This window comes from Aspergillus thermomutatus (assembly GCF_002237265.1).
Source record: "Aspergillus thermomutatus strain HMR AF 39 chromosome Unknown NODE_41, whole genome shotgun sequence".
Classification (NCBI taxonomy): Eukaryota; Fungi; Ascomycota; class Eurotiomycetes; order Eurotiales; family Aspergillaceae; genus Aspergillus; species Aspergillus thermomutatus.
The window spans coordinates 51,214-68,765 of NW_020798090.1; the positions used below are offsets into that span (position 1 = coordinate 51,214).

The 17,552-nt window shown below is 51.5% G+C and overlaps 6 protein-coding genes across 6 annotated transcripts; 1 reads left to right on the top strand and 5 right to left on the bottom strand.

Annotated features, from left to right (window-relative positions):
• Window positions 1-320: 320 nt before the first annotated feature.
• On the top strand, window positions 321-7,040 carry CDV56_105859 (putative SNF2 family helicase; the record flags this gene model as incomplete). The annotated part of the gene is made up of 5 exons (XM_026759478.1): window positions 321-618; window positions 672-816; window positions 871-1,611; window positions 1,665-6,677; window positions 6,737-7,040. 5 exons carry the CDS (start codon window positions 321-323, stop codon window positions 7,038-7,040), a joined length of 6,501 nt encoding a protein of 2,166 aa, XP_026616455.1.
• Window positions 7,041-7,696: 656 nt separating this feature from the next.
• NUO24 (complex I 24 kDa subunit family protein) lies at window positions 7,697-8,680 on the bottom strand (the record flags this gene model as incomplete). The annotated part of the gene is made up of 3 exons (XM_026759970.1): window positions 7,697-8,089; window positions 8,167-8,457; window positions 8,558-8,680. The coding sequence occupies 3 exons, from the start codon at window positions 8,678-8,680 to the stop codon at window positions 7,697-7,699; spliced, it is 807 nt and encodes a 268-aa protein (XP_026616456.1).
• A 418-nt stretch (window positions 8,681-9,098) lies between these two features.
• CDV56_106436 (uncharacterized protein) lies at window positions 9,099-9,440 on the bottom strand (the record flags this gene model as incomplete). The annotated part of the gene is made up of 1 exon (XM_026760055.1): window positions 9,099-9,440. The coding sequence occupies one exon, from the start codon at window positions 9,438-9,440 to the stop codon at window positions 9,099-9,101; it is 342 nt and encodes a 113-aa protein (XP_026616457.1).
• Window positions 9,441-9,969: 529 nt separating this feature from the next.
• aah1 (adenosine deaminase) lies at window positions 9,970-11,034 on the bottom strand (the record flags this gene model as incomplete). The annotated part of the gene is made up of 1 exon (XM_026760117.1): window positions 9,970-11,034. One exon carries the CDS (start codon window positions 11,032-11,034, stop codon window positions 9,970-9,972), a length of 1,065 nt encoding a protein of 354 aa, XP_026616458.1.
• A 634-nt stretch (window positions 11,035-11,668) lies between these two features.
• Window positions 11,669-12,970, bottom strand: CDV56_106599 (L-threonylcarbamoyladenylate synthase; the record flags this gene model as incomplete). The annotated part of the gene is made up of 1 exon (XM_026760218.1): window positions 11,669-12,970. The coding sequence occupies one exon, from the start codon at window positions 12,968-12,970 to the stop codon at window positions 11,669-11,671; it is 1,302 nt and encodes a 433-aa protein (XP_026616459.1).
• Window positions 12,971-13,704: 734 nt separating this feature from the next.
• CDV56_106712 (putative DUF814 domain protein) lies at window positions 13,705-17,233 on the bottom strand (the record flags this gene model as incomplete). Its single annotated transcript, XM_026760331.1, has 4 exons — window positions 13,705-15,376; window positions 15,430-17,012; window positions 17,073-17,141; window positions 17,201-17,233. 4 exons carry the CDS (start codon window positions 17,231-17,233, stop codon window positions 13,705-13,707), a joined length of 3,357 nt encoding a protein of 1,118 aa, XP_026616460.1.
• Between the last annotated feature and the right edge of the window lie 319 nt (window positions 17,234-17,552).

A 17,552-nucleotide genomic window follows, 5' to 3' on the forward strand; every position in this document is an offset into this window, starting at 1 on the left:
TGTCGTTACATACAGGTTCCCTGGGAGTTGGCGAGTCGTCCTGTTGACATAGCGACAGACGTTCACACCAGAGCACCATTCACTACCCTTTCACCCTCTGATCCCACGCACGTAAACAAATTGCACCACCCCCCTCTTCTTTTTCTCCTTCTTCCTCATTCCTCTCACCGCCTTGCTTTGTATCTCCAAGACACATATGAACCCACGTGACATACACGTGCCCTATCAATTCTGTCTACTATCCCCCATCGTACCTATACTCAAAGTTCATTTAAAGAAAAAATACCTTTCAGAAACACGTCGATTGCTCTGAAGCAAACATGCCTCGTCCCAGACAGAGGGGCCAGGACCCCGCGCCTCCGGACGGGCTTGATCCTGACATCCCTGAGGTAGTAAGGTCGCAGCCATATCAAGGACCAATGTCAGCAAAGACTCGACTTGCTTCTCACCTTCCTCCTTTGCATAAGCTGGACGACATATACGAACACATGACTAAGAGAGCGCTGGAGCTCAACTTCGACGCCGTCTTGTCTCACTTGGGCTCGAAGCCTTTGCGTGTTGTCACCATGTGCTCGGGGACCGAGAGTCCTCTGCTTGCTTTGGAAATGGTGCAGAACGGTAAGCGATAACCTTTCTGGCTTCTTGGTATTGCCAACTGACATTCGACACAGTCCTCAGGAAAAATTTTGGAAAAAGCTTCGAGTTGCATCATCTGTTTAGCGCTGAGATTGTGCCCTTCAAACAGGCATACATTGAGCGTAATTTCCATCCCCGTTATCTCTTCCGAGATGTAGAACAGCTGAAGGACCGGTTCGCGTAAGCAGATGCTTCTTCCGTCAAGCTTGACTGATTGTGCTGATCACCCTTTAGACAAACGGCCTATGGTTCTCTCGAGAAAATTCCCAAAAATCCTGATTTGGTGATCGCGGGATTTTCATGCGTCGACTTCTCTGGTTTGAACAATAAGAGAAAGACCCTCGATGAACAGGGCGAGTCTGGGGGCACGTTCTGGGGCATCATTCGCTATGCCGTAGCCTACCGTCCGCGGATCGTCGTCCTGGAAAATATCAAAAATGCGCCATGGGAAAAGATTGCAGAACATTGGAACGAGATTAATTATGTCGCTGTCCACAACAACGTCGATACCAAGGCATATTATCTGCCACAGACCCGAGAACGGGGATACATGCTCTGTATCGACCGAAACCTCTTGGACAAGCACGGCCTTTCTGAACAGAGCGTGATGGATTGGCCAAAGATTCTCAACGATTTCAGACGTCCTGCGAGCTCCCCAGCAGGTATGTTCCTATTGGACGCCAACGATCCAAGGCTCGAACAAATCGAGAAAGACATGTCGATTCGAGTCACGTCCACGACAGTAAGAGCCACCATCGACTGGAAAAAGTACCAATCTCGTCATCAGAACTACCGTTCGACTCAGGGACTTGGCTTTGAAAGGCCCATGAGCAAGTTTCAAGATAGCGGTGCATGCCAGACGCCGGACTTTGCCTGGCAGACGTGGTTTAGATTCTTGCCCGAACGAATCTGGGATACCATTGATGTCAACTTCTTGCGGAAGCTGATTGAAGGATATGATATGAACTTCAAAGAGTAGTGGTCCCTCCCCTTGAGAAAATAAGCAACCCGGCTAATGTATGTCACAGGAGATGCATTGAGCTTTCCCAAGGCGTTGATCGAGAGATCGATAGTCGCGCATTTGGCATTATCGGCTGCATCACACCCTCAGGTATGCCATATATCACAACAAGAGGCGGGCCCCTATGTGGGCTTGAGTCTCTGGCGCTGCAAGGTCTGCCCTTGGACAGACTTTTACTCACCAGAGAATCATCGCGGGATCTGCAGGATCTCGCCGGGAATGCCATGAGCTCAACTGTCGTCGGTGCCGCAGTGCTCTCCGCCCTTATTGTGGGACATAAAGTACTGCCGCCAGGGATGCAGTCATCTACTGCCAGTAATCTTATCCCCAAGCATAAGACGATCGGCCTCCGTCCAGATCTTCAGATGACGCCGCGGATCTTGCAGCTGAGCCAAGTTGGCCCAATCAAAACCCCAGATCTTCAGATGCAAGCCACAAGCAGCGCAAGGTACTGCTTATGCGAGAGGCAGTCTGGTGTAAGGCAAGATATCTTGAAGTGCACCTTGTGTGAGCATACTGCCTGCTCTGACTGCGCCGGTAATCCATCTCATGCATACGAACGGTGGTCCAATTTGATTCGCAGTCAGCCCTCTGATTTCGTCAGAAGGCTGAAGAGCATACTGCCCGCTAGGTTGATTATGTATGGATTGGATCGCGAAAGCTATCATTCTTTCGATAGAAGCCTGCCTCAGAACTCCGATCCTGTTTGGGAAAAATACTTGGATGCTGTTATCAGAACTGTTGGTGATGAACTCCGTTTCTTGGATGTCCGACGCAGTGAAGTTTGGGCCGCTGTCTATGAAGGAAAGTGCTCCTTTTTGAAACTCATAATCAGTGCCTCCACAATTGAGTGGTTGCTTTTTGCGAAGCCGCTCGATTCGGAGCCTGCCCTATCCCTTCACCGTGAGATCTTATCGAAACCCATCGCGCGCATGAAGCCGGATCCAGACACACTCCTCGAAGGTATCTGGGAGGTGTGCGCCCCACTGAGTTCAAAGTGTACATTGACTATTTCAGGCACTGGCAGCCAGGTTTTGACTTACGAGGCACGTTGTGGTCTGGAAAAGAAGGGGTTTTTTGATTCCAGACGTTGGAATCGACTCGATGTTCAAGGTTCCAGCGTCGATTGTCAGCATCTCGAAGTCGACATCCGTGGAACCTATCAACTTCTGCCTGACTGTGGCACTGCAAACGGGTGTCTGCACAAGAAAGAGGCCACCGATGTAGACCCTGGAGTGTATTTGTTCCTTGACCCCACGAAGCTGGGAGAGCCCAAGAACGACTCTTTTGTATTCGCTTTGGAGCATCGGCGTAATCCCGGCTATGAGTCCCGAGTCACGATTGCTGAATTGTCCCACACATGGCGCTCTTCCACAGCAAGCGGTGCTCGGAGAAAGGTCAACGCGTATTATCGCAAATGGGCCCAGGTTCGGACCATCAGGCTGGAACTATATGCCCCAGATTCCTCTGTCACTTGTTCTGGCTTGCGGCCAGGGACAACAGTCTACATGGAAAATGCTGGCTGCCACGATGCAAACATCACCCTGCTATCCCTCTCCGCACCAGCTGATGCCATCGACTCTCTATGGTGTAAAGGGCCATGGAAAGTAACAAATCCAACAGAATCAAAATCCCTACTGCGAGATTTTGCTTGGTTGCTTCAGAAGTCTTCGGAATTCGCTGGCTTTCAGGATTGGAACCCAATTACCACATATATTCGAGTGGACGCAGAAACCGGCTCCACCTGCCCTGTGTGCACTCCCCCAAAGCCGCGAATACTGTGGGGTCGGGATGAAAAAGGCCGGATCAAAGCATATGAAGACCCACGGGATGCAGCTCTGTATGAGCGTCAGGTAAAAGCGAAGCCATCGCCGTTCCTGATATTTCGCCATGTTGATGAAGACGACGTCGGACATCTCCGTGTCACCCTAAACGTGCAGACTCTGTTGCATAAAGCTCATGCAAAATTGGGCAGCTCCGGATCAAACAATGCCTCGTTTTACTGGCGTCTTATTCCAAACGCGCATGATGAACGAAAATTTCTGTTTCCTAAATTCAATTTGCTGAGCAACAGAAACGATCCGCCTCATGGCCAGCCGCCAAATTTTCGGAAAATTCTGAGACCAGAGCAATTGCGGTCGTTGTCATGGATGTTAGAACAAGAAAAGGATGACATTGCGCCCTTCGTTGAGGAGGAGGTCGAAGAGGAAATTCTTCCATCCATGATGTGGCGTGCAGAGGGCAAGGTCGTGATCCAGAGAGCCGTCCGCGGAGGTGTCTTAGCGGACGATGTAGGATACGGCAAGACGGCGATCACACTGGGGCTCATCGATGTGCAGCACAGCAGGGGCCATGATACTATACCAAAGGCCATGGCGGGCTTCATTCCCACGAAAGCGACTCTCGTTCTCGTGCCCCAGATCGTGCTTGAGCAATGGCGGTTGGAAATCGCAAAATTCGTTGGCACCAAGTACGAGGTCCTGGTGTTGCCCTCGGGGGCAGAATTTTCAAAAAAGATGATCAGCGATATTCTTCGTGCCGATATCATATTGGTCCCTTGGTCTGTTCTCAACAACCAGTCATATTACCAGAGAATGCAAAGATTCACGGGCATGCCACGAGTTCCCGAACGCGCAGGTCGGAACTTCGATGCTTGGTTTGCAGAGGCACAAAAATCCCTCAGAGAACAAGTCCAAATTCTGATGGATCGAGGACCCCGTGAATTCCTGGAATCTCTGCGCAACAAGCGTCAGGTGGTTAAAGCCACTCATGGAAACCGCACCTACACCCCGTCAAAACGGCTTAGAGGGAAGCAGTATGCGGCAGCACATGAGACGAATGAGAGCAAGCGGGATGTTGGCATGCAGTACGCCGATTTGTCTGACGCAGAGGAGCCGAATGCGGATGGTGACGGAGACCCCGAGGCTGTCCGGGCCAAGGTAGAGCAGTTCATGGAGCTCCAGGCCGACGCCGCAAGAGCGGACGCCACGCATACGCCTGACGAGTCCTACTCCGACGAAGATACTGCATACGAGGAGTCTTCAACGGAGAGCAATAATCAAACAAAGGCCGAGGAAGATACTACAGACGAGGAGTCTTCAACGGAGAGCAATAATCAAACGAAGGCAGGACCTTGCAAAGACCGCTCGAGCAGAAAGAGAAAGCGGGACCAGTCAAGCACTGAAAAGGAAAAAAAGACGTGGGACGACCGAAAAGAATTCAACATCATCAGAAATAAAAGAAACCAACAGTGGTACACGGTCAAGACTCCTCTCCTGCACGCGTTCCTCTTCAACCGTATTGTCATCGACGAATTCACGTATGCCGGTAATGAGCGACTCGCGCCCCTTCTGGCCCTGCGGGCTCGTTCGAAGTGGATTCTCTCAGGTACACCACCGTTGAACGATTTTGCCGATGTCAAAACCATCGCTCCTTTTTTGGGAATCCATTTGGGAGTCGATGATGAGAATACTTTGTCCCAGAACACTCGTTTGAAGGTTCTGCGAAAAAACAGGTCAGATGCAGAAGTTTTTCAGTCCTGGCGGGCTCCGAGCAGCGAGGCATGGCATCGCAACCGCCATGAGGTTGCTCAAAGGTTTCTAGATCAGTTTGCACGCCGAAATATCGCAGATATTGATGAGATTCCTCATTCGGAGCACCTTATTCTGATTGACCAGTCCCCGGCTGAATGTGCAATCTACCTCGAGTTGTACAAGCAGATAATGACGCACAACAAGCAGCTGCGTCGAAGCAAGCGCGGACGATTCAAAAATGATCAGAACGAACGACTGGATGAAATAATCAGCAGCAGTATGTCACCGGAAGAAGCTCTGCTCAAGTGCTGTTCCTCATTGGCGCTGAAAGGACGCTGGGACGAGGGGAAACCAGAAGTCATTACCTGCAGTTCTTTGATTGCAACTCGAGAGAACCAACTGGCTAATCTTCAAGCCGAATTTTTGAGTAATATGAAATTGGCGGCCTGGCTCTATTTCGGATGCGATCTGGGATATGAGGGATTCCTTAAATTCGCCGAGGGTATCATCAAGCATCAATTTGGTGACGAGGCAGTGACTACTGCAGCCATTCTGCATTTCAAATCTGCTATGCAAGCATCGCATTCCGACGACTGGAGACTTTTCTTCGCCGATCCTGTAGAAAAGAGATCCAGTCCGGAGAAAGCAGACAGCCCGGAAGAAGAGGAGCCCAGCCCGGAGAAAGCGAAGAGCCCAGAGGAAGCCGAACCTGGAATGAACGTCTCGCAGGGACTAGATACAGGGAGCGTTGAGAGCGACAAGATGGCGGAAGTGGACAACAAACTTCAGGGTCCCCGCAAGAAAGCAAAACGTGTGGCCGGCAAGGCAGCACAGAAAAGCCGGGCAAAGAAGACAAAGCGCGTTGAGGTTGAGAGAGATCAAAGCAGCGAAATGCCATTCAAGCCGACGCAATTCAATGATTTCGAGCCCTGTATGGATGAGGTTACATCCATCTTGCGGAGCATAATGGCGGAGTGGGTTCTGCGTGAAAGAGCTCTGAGGTTTCTCAGGACCGTGCGGATGCTGCAAACTAACCCGGTAACACCTGAGTGCGACTGCTGCGAAGAAGTAGAGTCGCGCAGTGACTTAAGTGTTCTTGGATCCTGCGGTCATGCACTGTGTAAGGAGTGCGTTTCGAAGACTGTCCAGTTTGAAGAATGCGCCGTCGACAACTGCCGTGGCTCGGGTACCAAATTTAACGTGATCAGAGCTGCCTCACTCGGTCTCGAAGGGGACCGAAACACTCAGTATGGAGGAAGCAAGATGGACAAATTGGTCGAGATTGTCAGAAGAATTCCCAACCAGGAACGAGCGATCCTTTTCATCCAGTTCGATGAACTCATTGATGTTGCTTCCAAAGCATTCGATTTGGCGAAAATCACTCACACAGTGATAACCGCCCGTGACACCAAGAAGATCGAAGAATTTAAGAAGGGTAACGAAAAAGTCGTGATACTGAATCTGGGTAGCGAGACGGCTGCTGGATTGTGAGTGACCTTCCCCTGTCTCTTTCTTTCCCTTCTTTCTCATCTAACATTCTTGACAGAAACCTGCAGTGCACAAATCATGTCATCTTCCTCTCGCCTATGCTCGCGCAGACGCAGTACGATTATGATTCCTCGATGACACAGGCAATTGGTCGCGCCCTTCGCTACGGTCAGACGAGGCGCGTCCACGTCTACCATCTGCTGACGAAGAGAACAATCGACGTCAACATTTTTCAGGAGCGACGTGGAAAGATCGTGGTTGAGCGAGACGGTCAGGCTGTTTTGGTGAACGATGATGAATGTCTTGATGGAGAAGCATTTAGCTGCCAGGGACCCGCCTTGGTTGTGGATAACTTCTTTTGAGAACGACTGAGGTGCTTGATGACCCTTATTTACTTTTGTATGAGTCAGCGTTGTGTCAGTGATGAGATAAATGTATGATTAGACAGTTCTCTCGAAGTTCAATGTGATATTATGAAGGTTGTCCGAAATTTGGAATAACCGACCCCTACAACGCGTTGTAGGGGTCGGTTAGTTGAGGTGGTTAAGGTACGGAGTAGATCTGAGAGAGAGCTTCCTGGAGATAGATATTCCTTCCCCACTGGGCAAACACTGACCAAACATACAAAAGTACCGTAACTGGGTCAACCCGCAGTCCTCATCACTCAAGTAGACTCAGCGAATCGATATTTGCTACCGTATCGAGTGCTTACTGGATTTACTTAAATGGAGAGGTAATCAGGAATTTGGACGAACATGACTAGAAAACGGAGCTTCGTTGGGATTGTTAAGCAAACATCTATGGTAGATGATCTTCCATCATGTCTGTCTACCGCCAGGCAAAGAAACTTCAGACTAACGTACTATACATGGTAGATATCTAGAAAGCATGCAGTATCAAGATGCCTCACAATCCCTCTCATCAAAGACTGCGAAGATCTCACTGGAAAGGAAAAGGAAATCAAGCTGCAACAGAAGATTTTGAATTGTGAAACCGAGGATTATAATACGGAACATAATTAAGCCTGCTGATCCAAGGCACCGTCCTTCCGCATCATCGTCTCGGGGTCCCACACAGGATTTTGCAGGTTCGTGAGCCCGGCACTGTTCTCGCAGGTCTGTCTTCCGCTCAGAGGTCCTGGCGCGGGCACCTTGACTTCCTTGCCGCTCTCAGCGGCCGTAGCGGACTCCTTCAGGGCTGTGAGAAGGGTCTTGATCGACTCGGGTGTGAGATCTTCGTAGTAGTCGTCGTTGATCTGGACCATGGGGGCATTGACACAGGCACCCAGGCACTCGACCTCGATGAAAGTGAAAAGGCCGTCTTCTGTTGTGTGTCCGGCAGTGATGCCCAGGTGCTCTTGGATGGCTTCGAGGATCTTGGTGCTACCGCAGCCACCGAGCTGGCAGGGTGTCTAATCAACCGTTTGCGTTAGCGAATCCGTCCCAAGCTACCAATTTCATCGTGATGAACTGATGGCGGTATCCATACCGTGGTGCAAAGCTGAACAAAGTACTTTCCAACCGGCTCACGGTTGTACATGGTGTAGAAGGTTGCGACTTCGTAAACGCGCATTGGAGGCATCTCAAGGATACGGGCGACCTCGTTCATGACGCTAATGCTGGTGTAGCCGTGCTGGCGCTGGCCCAAGTCCAAGAGGGGCATGACGGCACCCTTCTTGTACTGGGGAGGGTAGCGTTTGAGGATCTCATCGACGAGTCTCATATTCTGCTCGGAGAACTTGAAAGGGATAGAGGGGTTGTTGTGAGGCTTGTTGCGATGCTAGAACTCCGAACCGGTCCAGTCAGCCACTGTCATTTAAACATTCCAACGACGAACGATATCCGAATATGCCGCTGTAGCTGATACTCTTCATACGTACCACGGCAAGTGTATCGCTGTAACGTTGCGGGCCAGCCGAGAACGGTCTGCACTGGGACTTGGGGATCTGGTGGAACAATTGGCGGCCAACCCGCGGGATAGCGGGGAAGAACTTGGAAGCCATTGCCGGCGAAGGAGAGGAATAAGAGGGGGATAAAGGAAAGGAGGACGAATTGAGGCTGTCGCGATGATGGCCGGAGTTGCAGATGAATTGAACGGAGTCGAAGAGGCGTTTTGCGGGTGCTGCGATCAGCCAATCAGCACTAAGAGATTACTCCCGCCTTTATATCACTGAACGACTTCAGGATTGAACGCAACATCAACTGCGTACTTGATGATACATTGTTCTCGAAGATGGTAAATTCATTGGTGCATTTCCTCGATATCTTGGAAAATGCTCCAAAAATACCATCAGCACAACTGCTCGCGAATGATGGATTCTCCATTCAGTCTCAACTATCAGGCAGGTACAAAACGCTATCATAGATCATAAACTGCAGCAACCTCCACAAGCCCCAGAAGTAACAACCCCGACGAGCAATTCAAACATTCTCCATCTTATAAACCTCATACGCCACCTCTTCATACGGATGAGCCTTCTTCAACGCCTCGACCGCCTGCAGCATGATCGATCGCCCCAAGCACATAATCTCCACCTTCATTTCCTCGACAGTCTCCAACTGTCCCACCGATCCGATGGCAGGATTCGCATCCCCAGCAGGCAGAAACTGTCCTTGTCCGGGCATCTGGAACGCGCACTTGCTGTACTTGCCTCCGGGAAAGGTACCGGCTCCGGTAGCAAAGATGGCCTCTTTGCACGGTTCAAGGTGCGAGTGTGGCACAAAGAAGATGAGCTTGTAGCGGTCGGGGATTGTCGTAGACATTGTTCTCTTGTAGTAACAAAATGGGAGTATGACTGCTGTTTTGGTTGTGGGGAGACTTGTGAGATGATAAACTGTAGAAAGCGGGGATCTTGGGACGAGCAGTAGAGGTTGAACACAGCGGACAGACTGGGAGAGTGTCTTTCTGGCTGCTTGCCTGGCCAAATCGACGGCTTTCAAGGTCATCTGCTACAGTTGTGAGCAGTTATGTAGTGAGGAGTGGTAGATGACTGCTGCCGAAGATATTGCCCAGTCACTTTTGCTTAGCGGCATTATTGTTTGCTACCAGGAGTCCAGGACATCAGGTGACAGCGAGGCCTGGTTCATACAACATCGAACAGACGTTTCATTGAATAGACCTATTATTTTAGCTATCTTAAGTCTGGCTCAGGTATAGCATGAACATGTCACATTTCACTGCATCAATTGATATGAACAGGTGTATTCACCTAATAGACCCCCTATATACGCACATCTGTACACTTATGCATCTCAACATCAACACTGCCATAGGTCATGTCCTGATAAACCATCAAGCAACGACAGTATGCTTCTGTACATGATCATCAATGCGCTTGAGTAGCTCAGTTTTCCTCGCTTCATCAATCCAGCTCTCATTGACACTATTCTCAGCAATGACCCTCCACTCCTGGACGGAAAGCTGAAACGCCTCCTGAACAGCGCAGTAGTTATCGAGAATATAACCTCCAAAGTAAGCCGGATCGTCACTGTTGATCGAGAACTTGACACCGGCATCCAGAAACTTCCGAATGGGCACTTTTTCCATCGACTCAACGCACCGAAGTCGCACATTCGACAACGGACAGACGGTCAACATGATTCCCTCGCGAGCCACCCTCGCCATCAGCTCCGGATCCTCGACCAGCCGAATCCCATGGTCGATACGCTGGGCTCCAAGCTCCAACGCGGTACTGATATACGTCGGATCGCCCTCCTCCCCCGCATGCGCCGTCAAGCGGATATCCATCTCAGACGCGGAAGCGTAAATCTCGCGGAACATGTCCTTCGGCGGCCCAACCTCCGTCGATGACCAGCCGAGACCATGCACAATCCCACTCTGGAAATGGTTGCTGGCAAGCGCCTGCTCATACAGCTTGGCCGCAGACTTTACAGGCAAATGACGCACAAAGCACAGAATCAGCCGGGTCGACAGACCTAGTTCCCTTTCTGCTCGCTGGCACCCGGCCACGAAGCCGGAGACGACGGTCTCGTAGTCGACGCCGCGGTGCTGGTGGACCTGCGGGTCGAAGAAGACCTCGGCGTGGTGGACGCCGTCCGCGTGTGCTTTCTGGAAATACGCCCAGGCGAGGTCTGCGAAGTCGGACTCGTGGTGCAGCACGGACATACCCTTGAAGTAGAAGTCGAGGAAGTCGTCTAGCGAAGTGAACTCGCCGTAGCGGGCTGTGAGCGCTTCGACGGAGGCGTAGGCTGGGTGGGTTGCTGGGTCCGGTAGTTGCACGTTGTTCCTCTCTGCTAGCTGGAAAATCAATTCCGGCGTGAGGCAGCCTTCGAGGTGGACATGGTGCTCGCACTTGGGCAGGCCATGCAGGAAATCGTGCAGTGGTGATTGACACATTGTCTGATGCTGGGTATCTGGAGCGAGGAAAGCGAGAACAACGCGTCAAGCAGGAACTCGGACTGGTCGAAAGAGCGACAACCACTCAAGTGGTCATTCCTCTAAGTTGCTTTATGAATACTAGCATCGACGGATTCTTCCGTCAATGCTGGTCAAATGATCGATGGAGACCCGTCGGGCTTTCACCGAGGAATTGGATCGGCTGCATTGACTCATTGAGAACGATCGTTATCCTTCAGTCTGCAGAAGATTTGACTGATAAGACAGTATTCTGCAAGAATTAGAGTTATATCAAGCAATGTGCAATCAGATAAGTGGAGCTAGATACTGCTTAGCTAGAAATCTCCAGGGGTTGTTCACTATCACGAATCTCGGAGGTTGCCGACAGCGGAAGAAATCGTCGGAACAGGCCTTGAGCTTTTCCATGGATCTGAACAGCAAAAAGCTTGCCTGTGTAAGAAGACGAACCGTCTGCCAGAAGACTAGATAAGGTACCTGTATATACATCTTGGCTCCTGAGCTCTGCTGAATCATGCAAATTCGTAAGTCCATTATATGTCACCAGTCAAACTCCAGATTCACAGGCTGAAGAGAGTAAAATCCGAAACCAACTATCATAGTCTATTTTCAAGTATTATAATTTCAGCACAGTCCCAGCAGCCTTCCTGAGACGGTTCATCACGGCAGCCGCGAGGTCTCCCTGGGAATCCAAAACACCCTCCACGTAGATGACATCCACCTCCATTTCATCCATGGCCCGCAAGGCCGAGAAAAGTCCCCGCGCGATAGTCTCCATGTCGTCTCCCAGGTGGCAGTCAAAGGCCTCCTTGGTGATCTCGCAATTGTTAACCCTGTCCTTCACAGGAACAGAGAAGCCCACCAGGTCATCCACCAGGGACGGGATAGGTTTCAATGTCTTCTTGATGTCCTCCTCTGATACTAGACCCAAGCCTCGCTTCCAATGCCGGGTTCGTACGACGCCAATCATATGTGCCCTAACAGCAGTATCTTCCAAGTCCCTGTGCACATACTTTGCGACCGCCTCCTCGCTGGATCCGGCACAAAATAATACTACACGCGCCTTGGGCGAGTAGTGCCGGTATTTCATGCCAGGCGCCCGAGGGATCTCCTTGACGTCGAGAGTGCCGTCATGGTAAGCGATCTGCACATTCTCCCATCCAGGAACCGTCTTTAATTCCTCAATTCCGACTCCGCCTGGTCTCAGTATAGCCGGAGGGTTGCTCAACCCGTCCACAACGGTGCTCTCCACCCCCACCCCACATGGACCACCATCGAGTATCAGATCGATCCGTCCCTGAAGGTCATGATAAACGTGCTCCGCTGCAGTCGGAGAGGGTTTCGTAGACGCATTAGCCGAAGGAGCCGCGAGCGGCCGGTCCGCAACATGGATCAACAAGCGCGCCAGCGGCGACGCAGGGATTCGTACACCAAAAGTGGTCAAGTTCGCGGTGACTTCGTCAGCGAGAAGCGACCCGGACGGGTTAGGGAGGAGTATTGTGAGCGGACCGGGCCAGAAGCGCTCGATCAAAGGTTGGTAGATGGCAGGGATAGGATTTCTCGCGGTTCTCGTTGCGCGCGTGGGACTCATCGGCGCCGGGTTGAGGAGTCGTTCTAGCATCTCCAAGGAATCGACGTGAACAATCAATGGGTTGTCTGACGGCCGCTGTTTAGCCTTGTAAATCCCCTGCACCGCAGCACTCCGTGTCGCATCCGCCCCCAAGCCATAGACCGTCTCTGTGGGAAACGCAACAGGTATATCGCTCGTTTGGAGGAGATGAGCAGCCTCTTCGATCGCCGAGGCTTCGGGCGTCTTCTGGCTGCATTCGCTCGCCCACCATTCTGCGAGTGATCGGTTCCCGGGACCTTCTTTGTTTAGTCGTCGGACAGACGAAATTCGAGTCTCTCGTGGCGTCATGATCGCGGTAGTCGTGCTGGAGAAATGGGCCAAGCTGCGCCGACAGCCGCCTGCGACAAGGCGAGACGTGATGAACACCAGCTTGGACCGTCTGGTTGTGATCACTGGGGCCTCGGATCACCGACGGACAGTGAGGATATCTGAACAAGGCGCCAAGAAATTCCAAGCATTAAATTTACCAGAAGATTGAGGGATTGTAGACAACCGCGGGGTGACAGGGAGAAAAATAAGATGGAGTGACTAGTGGGGGCATCAAGGCGCAAGCCCCGCGCTTTGTTTATCTATGCGATGAAGTATCTTCGAGTGGCTTGTCCTCGTGTCAGTCCCTCTAAGGGCTTATTGAAGCGTAAAATTGCACCTATGTGATGATCCTTTTGATAGAGAATTGACGTATTGACGATCTCTAACATGCTTCAGAAATTCTCTCGGAGATGACGTCGATCCGCATGACTAATGTGCATACCTACACTTACGATATGGGTATACCTACAGTTTCTACTAGCCAGATGACAAGTGTCGACCTATGCTTTGACATATGAGATCATATTGCTCCATATACAAGGTACTACAAGGAGAGGGAAAGAGTTGCTCTCTGTTCTAGAAACCTGTCATAAGAGGGAAATCGGGTATTTCGGCGCATTAGTTCGACATGCGGATGCTATACCCACCACCAGTAGTATATTCAAGACAGCCGGTCAAAGCTGGCATTGGCTCTCAACCAGATATCTCAAGGGCTATTTTTTCTTTCCACCTTTGCCTCCCTTGTTCCCACTGCTGCCGCCTTTCCCTTTGCCCTTTGCATCACCTCCTCCACTAGCCCCTCCTCCAGTCATGATTCGGACTTTGCCAACGGGGACAGTGTTAATGATCTCCGTGTCCTTCCATGCCTTGAAGAGCTCGCCTTCACGTGCCCTTAGCTTCTCGGCATCAGATATGCTAATACCGGCTTCCTCGGCTTGCTCCTTCTTCACCTTTCCGGTGGTGGTTTCCGCCACCCAACGGCCAAGAATCTCTTTGACGGCCTTGCCTTTCTTCACCGTTCCCGGCTGTAACTTGACACGGTACTTGTAGCGACCAAGCGCGGCCCATGGAGCGCAGATCGGAATGGCAGCAAGAAGTTCATCTTCTGGGCGGGGCGTACCAATCAGTGCCGGGATCCAGGCAAGGTCTGCTGCCTCTGCAGCGGCAGTCTCTTCATTGTAATCATCAGCTGCACCCTCATCAAAAAGGGCTTGCCGTCTCCGCTCTGCTTCTGCAGCACGCTCGTGTTGCGCTTTCCGCCGCTTCTTCTGCGCCTCAGCTTCTCGCTCGCGCTCCGCTTTCGCTGCGGCGGCGGCAGCGGCCTTCTCAGCTTTGGCACTCTTGGCACCTACCAGGCGAAGGGCAAGCTCACGCTCCTCTTCATCCTGGTGGGCATATTTGTCCGCGCCTCTTTTGCCTTTGCCCTTCTTTCCCTTTGCTGGCGCCGGCGCTGCTTTCTTCGAACTTGCCGGTTTCACCGGTGCGGGTACTCCGTTCGCTGTGGCTTTTGGAGTCCGGTTGACTTCTTTCGAGTCAGTGCTGGGCTCGAGCGATCCTTCTTTGCTCAACTGGCGTGGTTCACTTGTGTCTTGAGACGTTGCCGCTTTCTCTCCTGGAGACTCCGCTTCCTCCGCTGGAGTTGTTCCGCCCTCCACTGCCGTCCCTCCATGTGAAGTTTGTGCTGCCTCACCTTGACCTTGATATTCGCCGCCCTCATTATCACCCCAAGGCTCCTCTAATGTACCCTCTTGGGCTTGAAGAGGCTCAGATACACCCCGCTGTAGAGGGTTCCTCGGCGGAATGGAGTCCGCGTTCACTTCTTCATCATCTGACTCGGAGCTTGACTCATTGCCTTGCTCGCTTGAATCGTCCGCAACAGGCTTATTTGTCTCTGCTGGCCCCTGTTCTTGCGCCGCAGATTGTTCATTGTCCACAAGCTGCTTCGTCGTTTCGCCTTCCTTCGCCACTGGCTCCGTTGGAGTCGCTTCCTCGAATATGTGAATCTTGTGATTCTTCAAACTTTCCTTGCTGATTTGAAACATGACTGCGAACCCAAGCACTAATTGCGATGGGGCGAGAAAGTTCTTTTCACCTTTGACCTCAAATTCTCCTGTCGGTAGAAGGCCGCCTGTGGTGGTTTTAGTCACCTGGTTCGCATTGACCCACCACGCTGCCATGACTGCTTTGGATTCCCAAGCACTCGATGTGGCAACGCAGAGGTTCCCTGCTTGTGAGAGTGTGCTCGGCGGAATAGGCGCATCCGGTGTTCCTGGTCTATTCTTCACGATCATCGGTCGAGCGCCTTCCAAGTCTGCATGCACAAAAATATCGCCTTTCTTGAGATGACGGCGGTATAGCAACTCGCTCTGCATAGCGTCACGGCCACTGTCAAAGTTAGATCGTATACATAGCACGACAGAGACAGACGTAGCACATACCCCAGTACCAAGTAGCCCTCAGACGAGATGAAGAACAGGAACTTTTCGAACCAGAAAGGTTTCCTGGCTGGACGGAGGACCTGTTTCTCTTGCTTGAGGCTCCGTTTGAGGTCCTCGGTCACTTTCTTCTCATGGCTCTTGAGCGCCTTGGTTGAAGACTGCGCCGTCTTTTGTTCTTTTACCGCGGCCATCTTCTTCTGTTCGTAGTATTGAGTAGCATTCGCCCACGGGGAGAGTCCGAGATCAATGTCAATAGTCAGCATTTCAGGGGCTTTCCGAGCTGCCTCCTGCTCTTCGCTCTCAGACTCCTCCTCAGATTCATCGCTCGAGAAGAGCTCATCGGCTTCATCCTGCTCCTCGCTGGCTTCCCCAAGGACCAAAGTGATAGTGTTCTCGTAGAGTTTCAATGGCAATTTGATGACCCGGGCAACCGGATTCCCTCGACCCTGCTCCATCTCGATCAGACGTGCGATCTCTACCCAATCCATGCCTTGGGCAATCAGCCCATTCACAGCATCCATTGCCTCCTGCACCCGGTAGACGTTGTCCTCGATCGCAGCCGCTTTGCGAACATGCAATTCCTGTGCCTCTTTAAGGGCACCGAGCCGTTTCTCATGCTCCTGCCTGACCACATCAAGTTTTCTCTTGGCCGCCTCCTCGCGTTCTGTGAGCCGCGATTCCAGTTTTTGAGTCTCCAGCGAGGAGAAGTACTCGTCAACCGTAGCGTTGAAACTGCTGAATTCGAGAATCTTAACCTCCGGTTTCCCTTCAAACTGGCGAGGTCTGAAAGGATGGAAATCTTCGTACAAAAGACCTGCCTTCTGTGACGGTTCCTCAGTACCAGCAGTCGACTCCGCAGCCGGACGTTTATCTTCTTTTGCGACGATATAACCCGGATGATCTTCCTTCGCTGAGAGTCTGATCGTCACACTCTGGGCCTCCTTCAACACACCATCGACCTGCTCCATGAGAGCATCATCCCCCAAAACCTTCTCCAGCGGCGTTGCCGGATCGAACTCCTTGACCGCAAAGGCATGATCGAGTAACAGAGGAGGATACTCCGGGAATCCCTGCGACAAAGCCTTCCGCAGCACATCCACATTTTTCTTCTTCGACTTCTTCGGCGCCGTTCCTTCCTGCGCGGAGGCCGCTTTCGCTTTCTCCAACGTCTCCTTAATCCGGTCCAACGTGATCTCAGGCACACCGTGGTAATTCTGCTTGTTCGTGACCGTGTACTTGAGCCCGACTCTCATCTCCTCCTCGCCCACTCCGGCAGGAACCTGACGGAATAGCGTGAGAATGTTGTACTCGCGATCGGTGATGATGATGTTGCCGCCTGCGAAGAACTCGAGGAACATATGGTACATGCCATCGCTGAAGGAGAAGTCGATGACACGGTCGGTGCCGATCTGCTCGATCGATGTGACTCTTCGCGATTTGAGGAACTTGCGCATGCGAGTCACGAACGGGGAGGGAGCGGTTGCCGTTGCGCGCGAGTACTGGGTGACATGGCAGCGGAAACCTGAGTCAACGACGAGTTGCCTGCGATGGTCGGGTTTGGCGAGCTTGAATAGAAATATCCTCTAGTGGGGAGATCAGTATAATCCGATCATCTAATTATCTATTCAATCGACCTGACATACCGAGGAAAGGTCGTAAATGTTCGAAACTCGAAGGTTGACAAGCTCAGAGGCGAGTTCCTGGCAAATGACCTGTCGTCGTGTGAGAGTCTGCGGCTTTCACATGGAGCTTTGAGCTGCGACAGACGTACCTTGACGTCCAAGGATGAGAATCGTTGCTTCATTTTCCTAGGATGTTGACCAGGGACTCCTGGTAGAGTTGATATTCTGGTGAAGATGATCTTTGATTATCAGAACTTTTGGGGAAATGTGTGGAAAGACGTGACGTATGCGGGGCACAGTAAACCGATCGCTTTAGCAGTTTGACCAGTATCACCGATTTTTGTCTGCCATAATTCGGATATTTTCATATCAAATCCTCCTTTGGCATACTGATGACTTTCTTGTTTAAAGACTACTTGGTACCGTCGGTGTGTGGCCTCCGTAATCGTCCAATCGAGAATTCATCATGTCTAGGCCACTTTCTTCGCCATGTAACAAAAC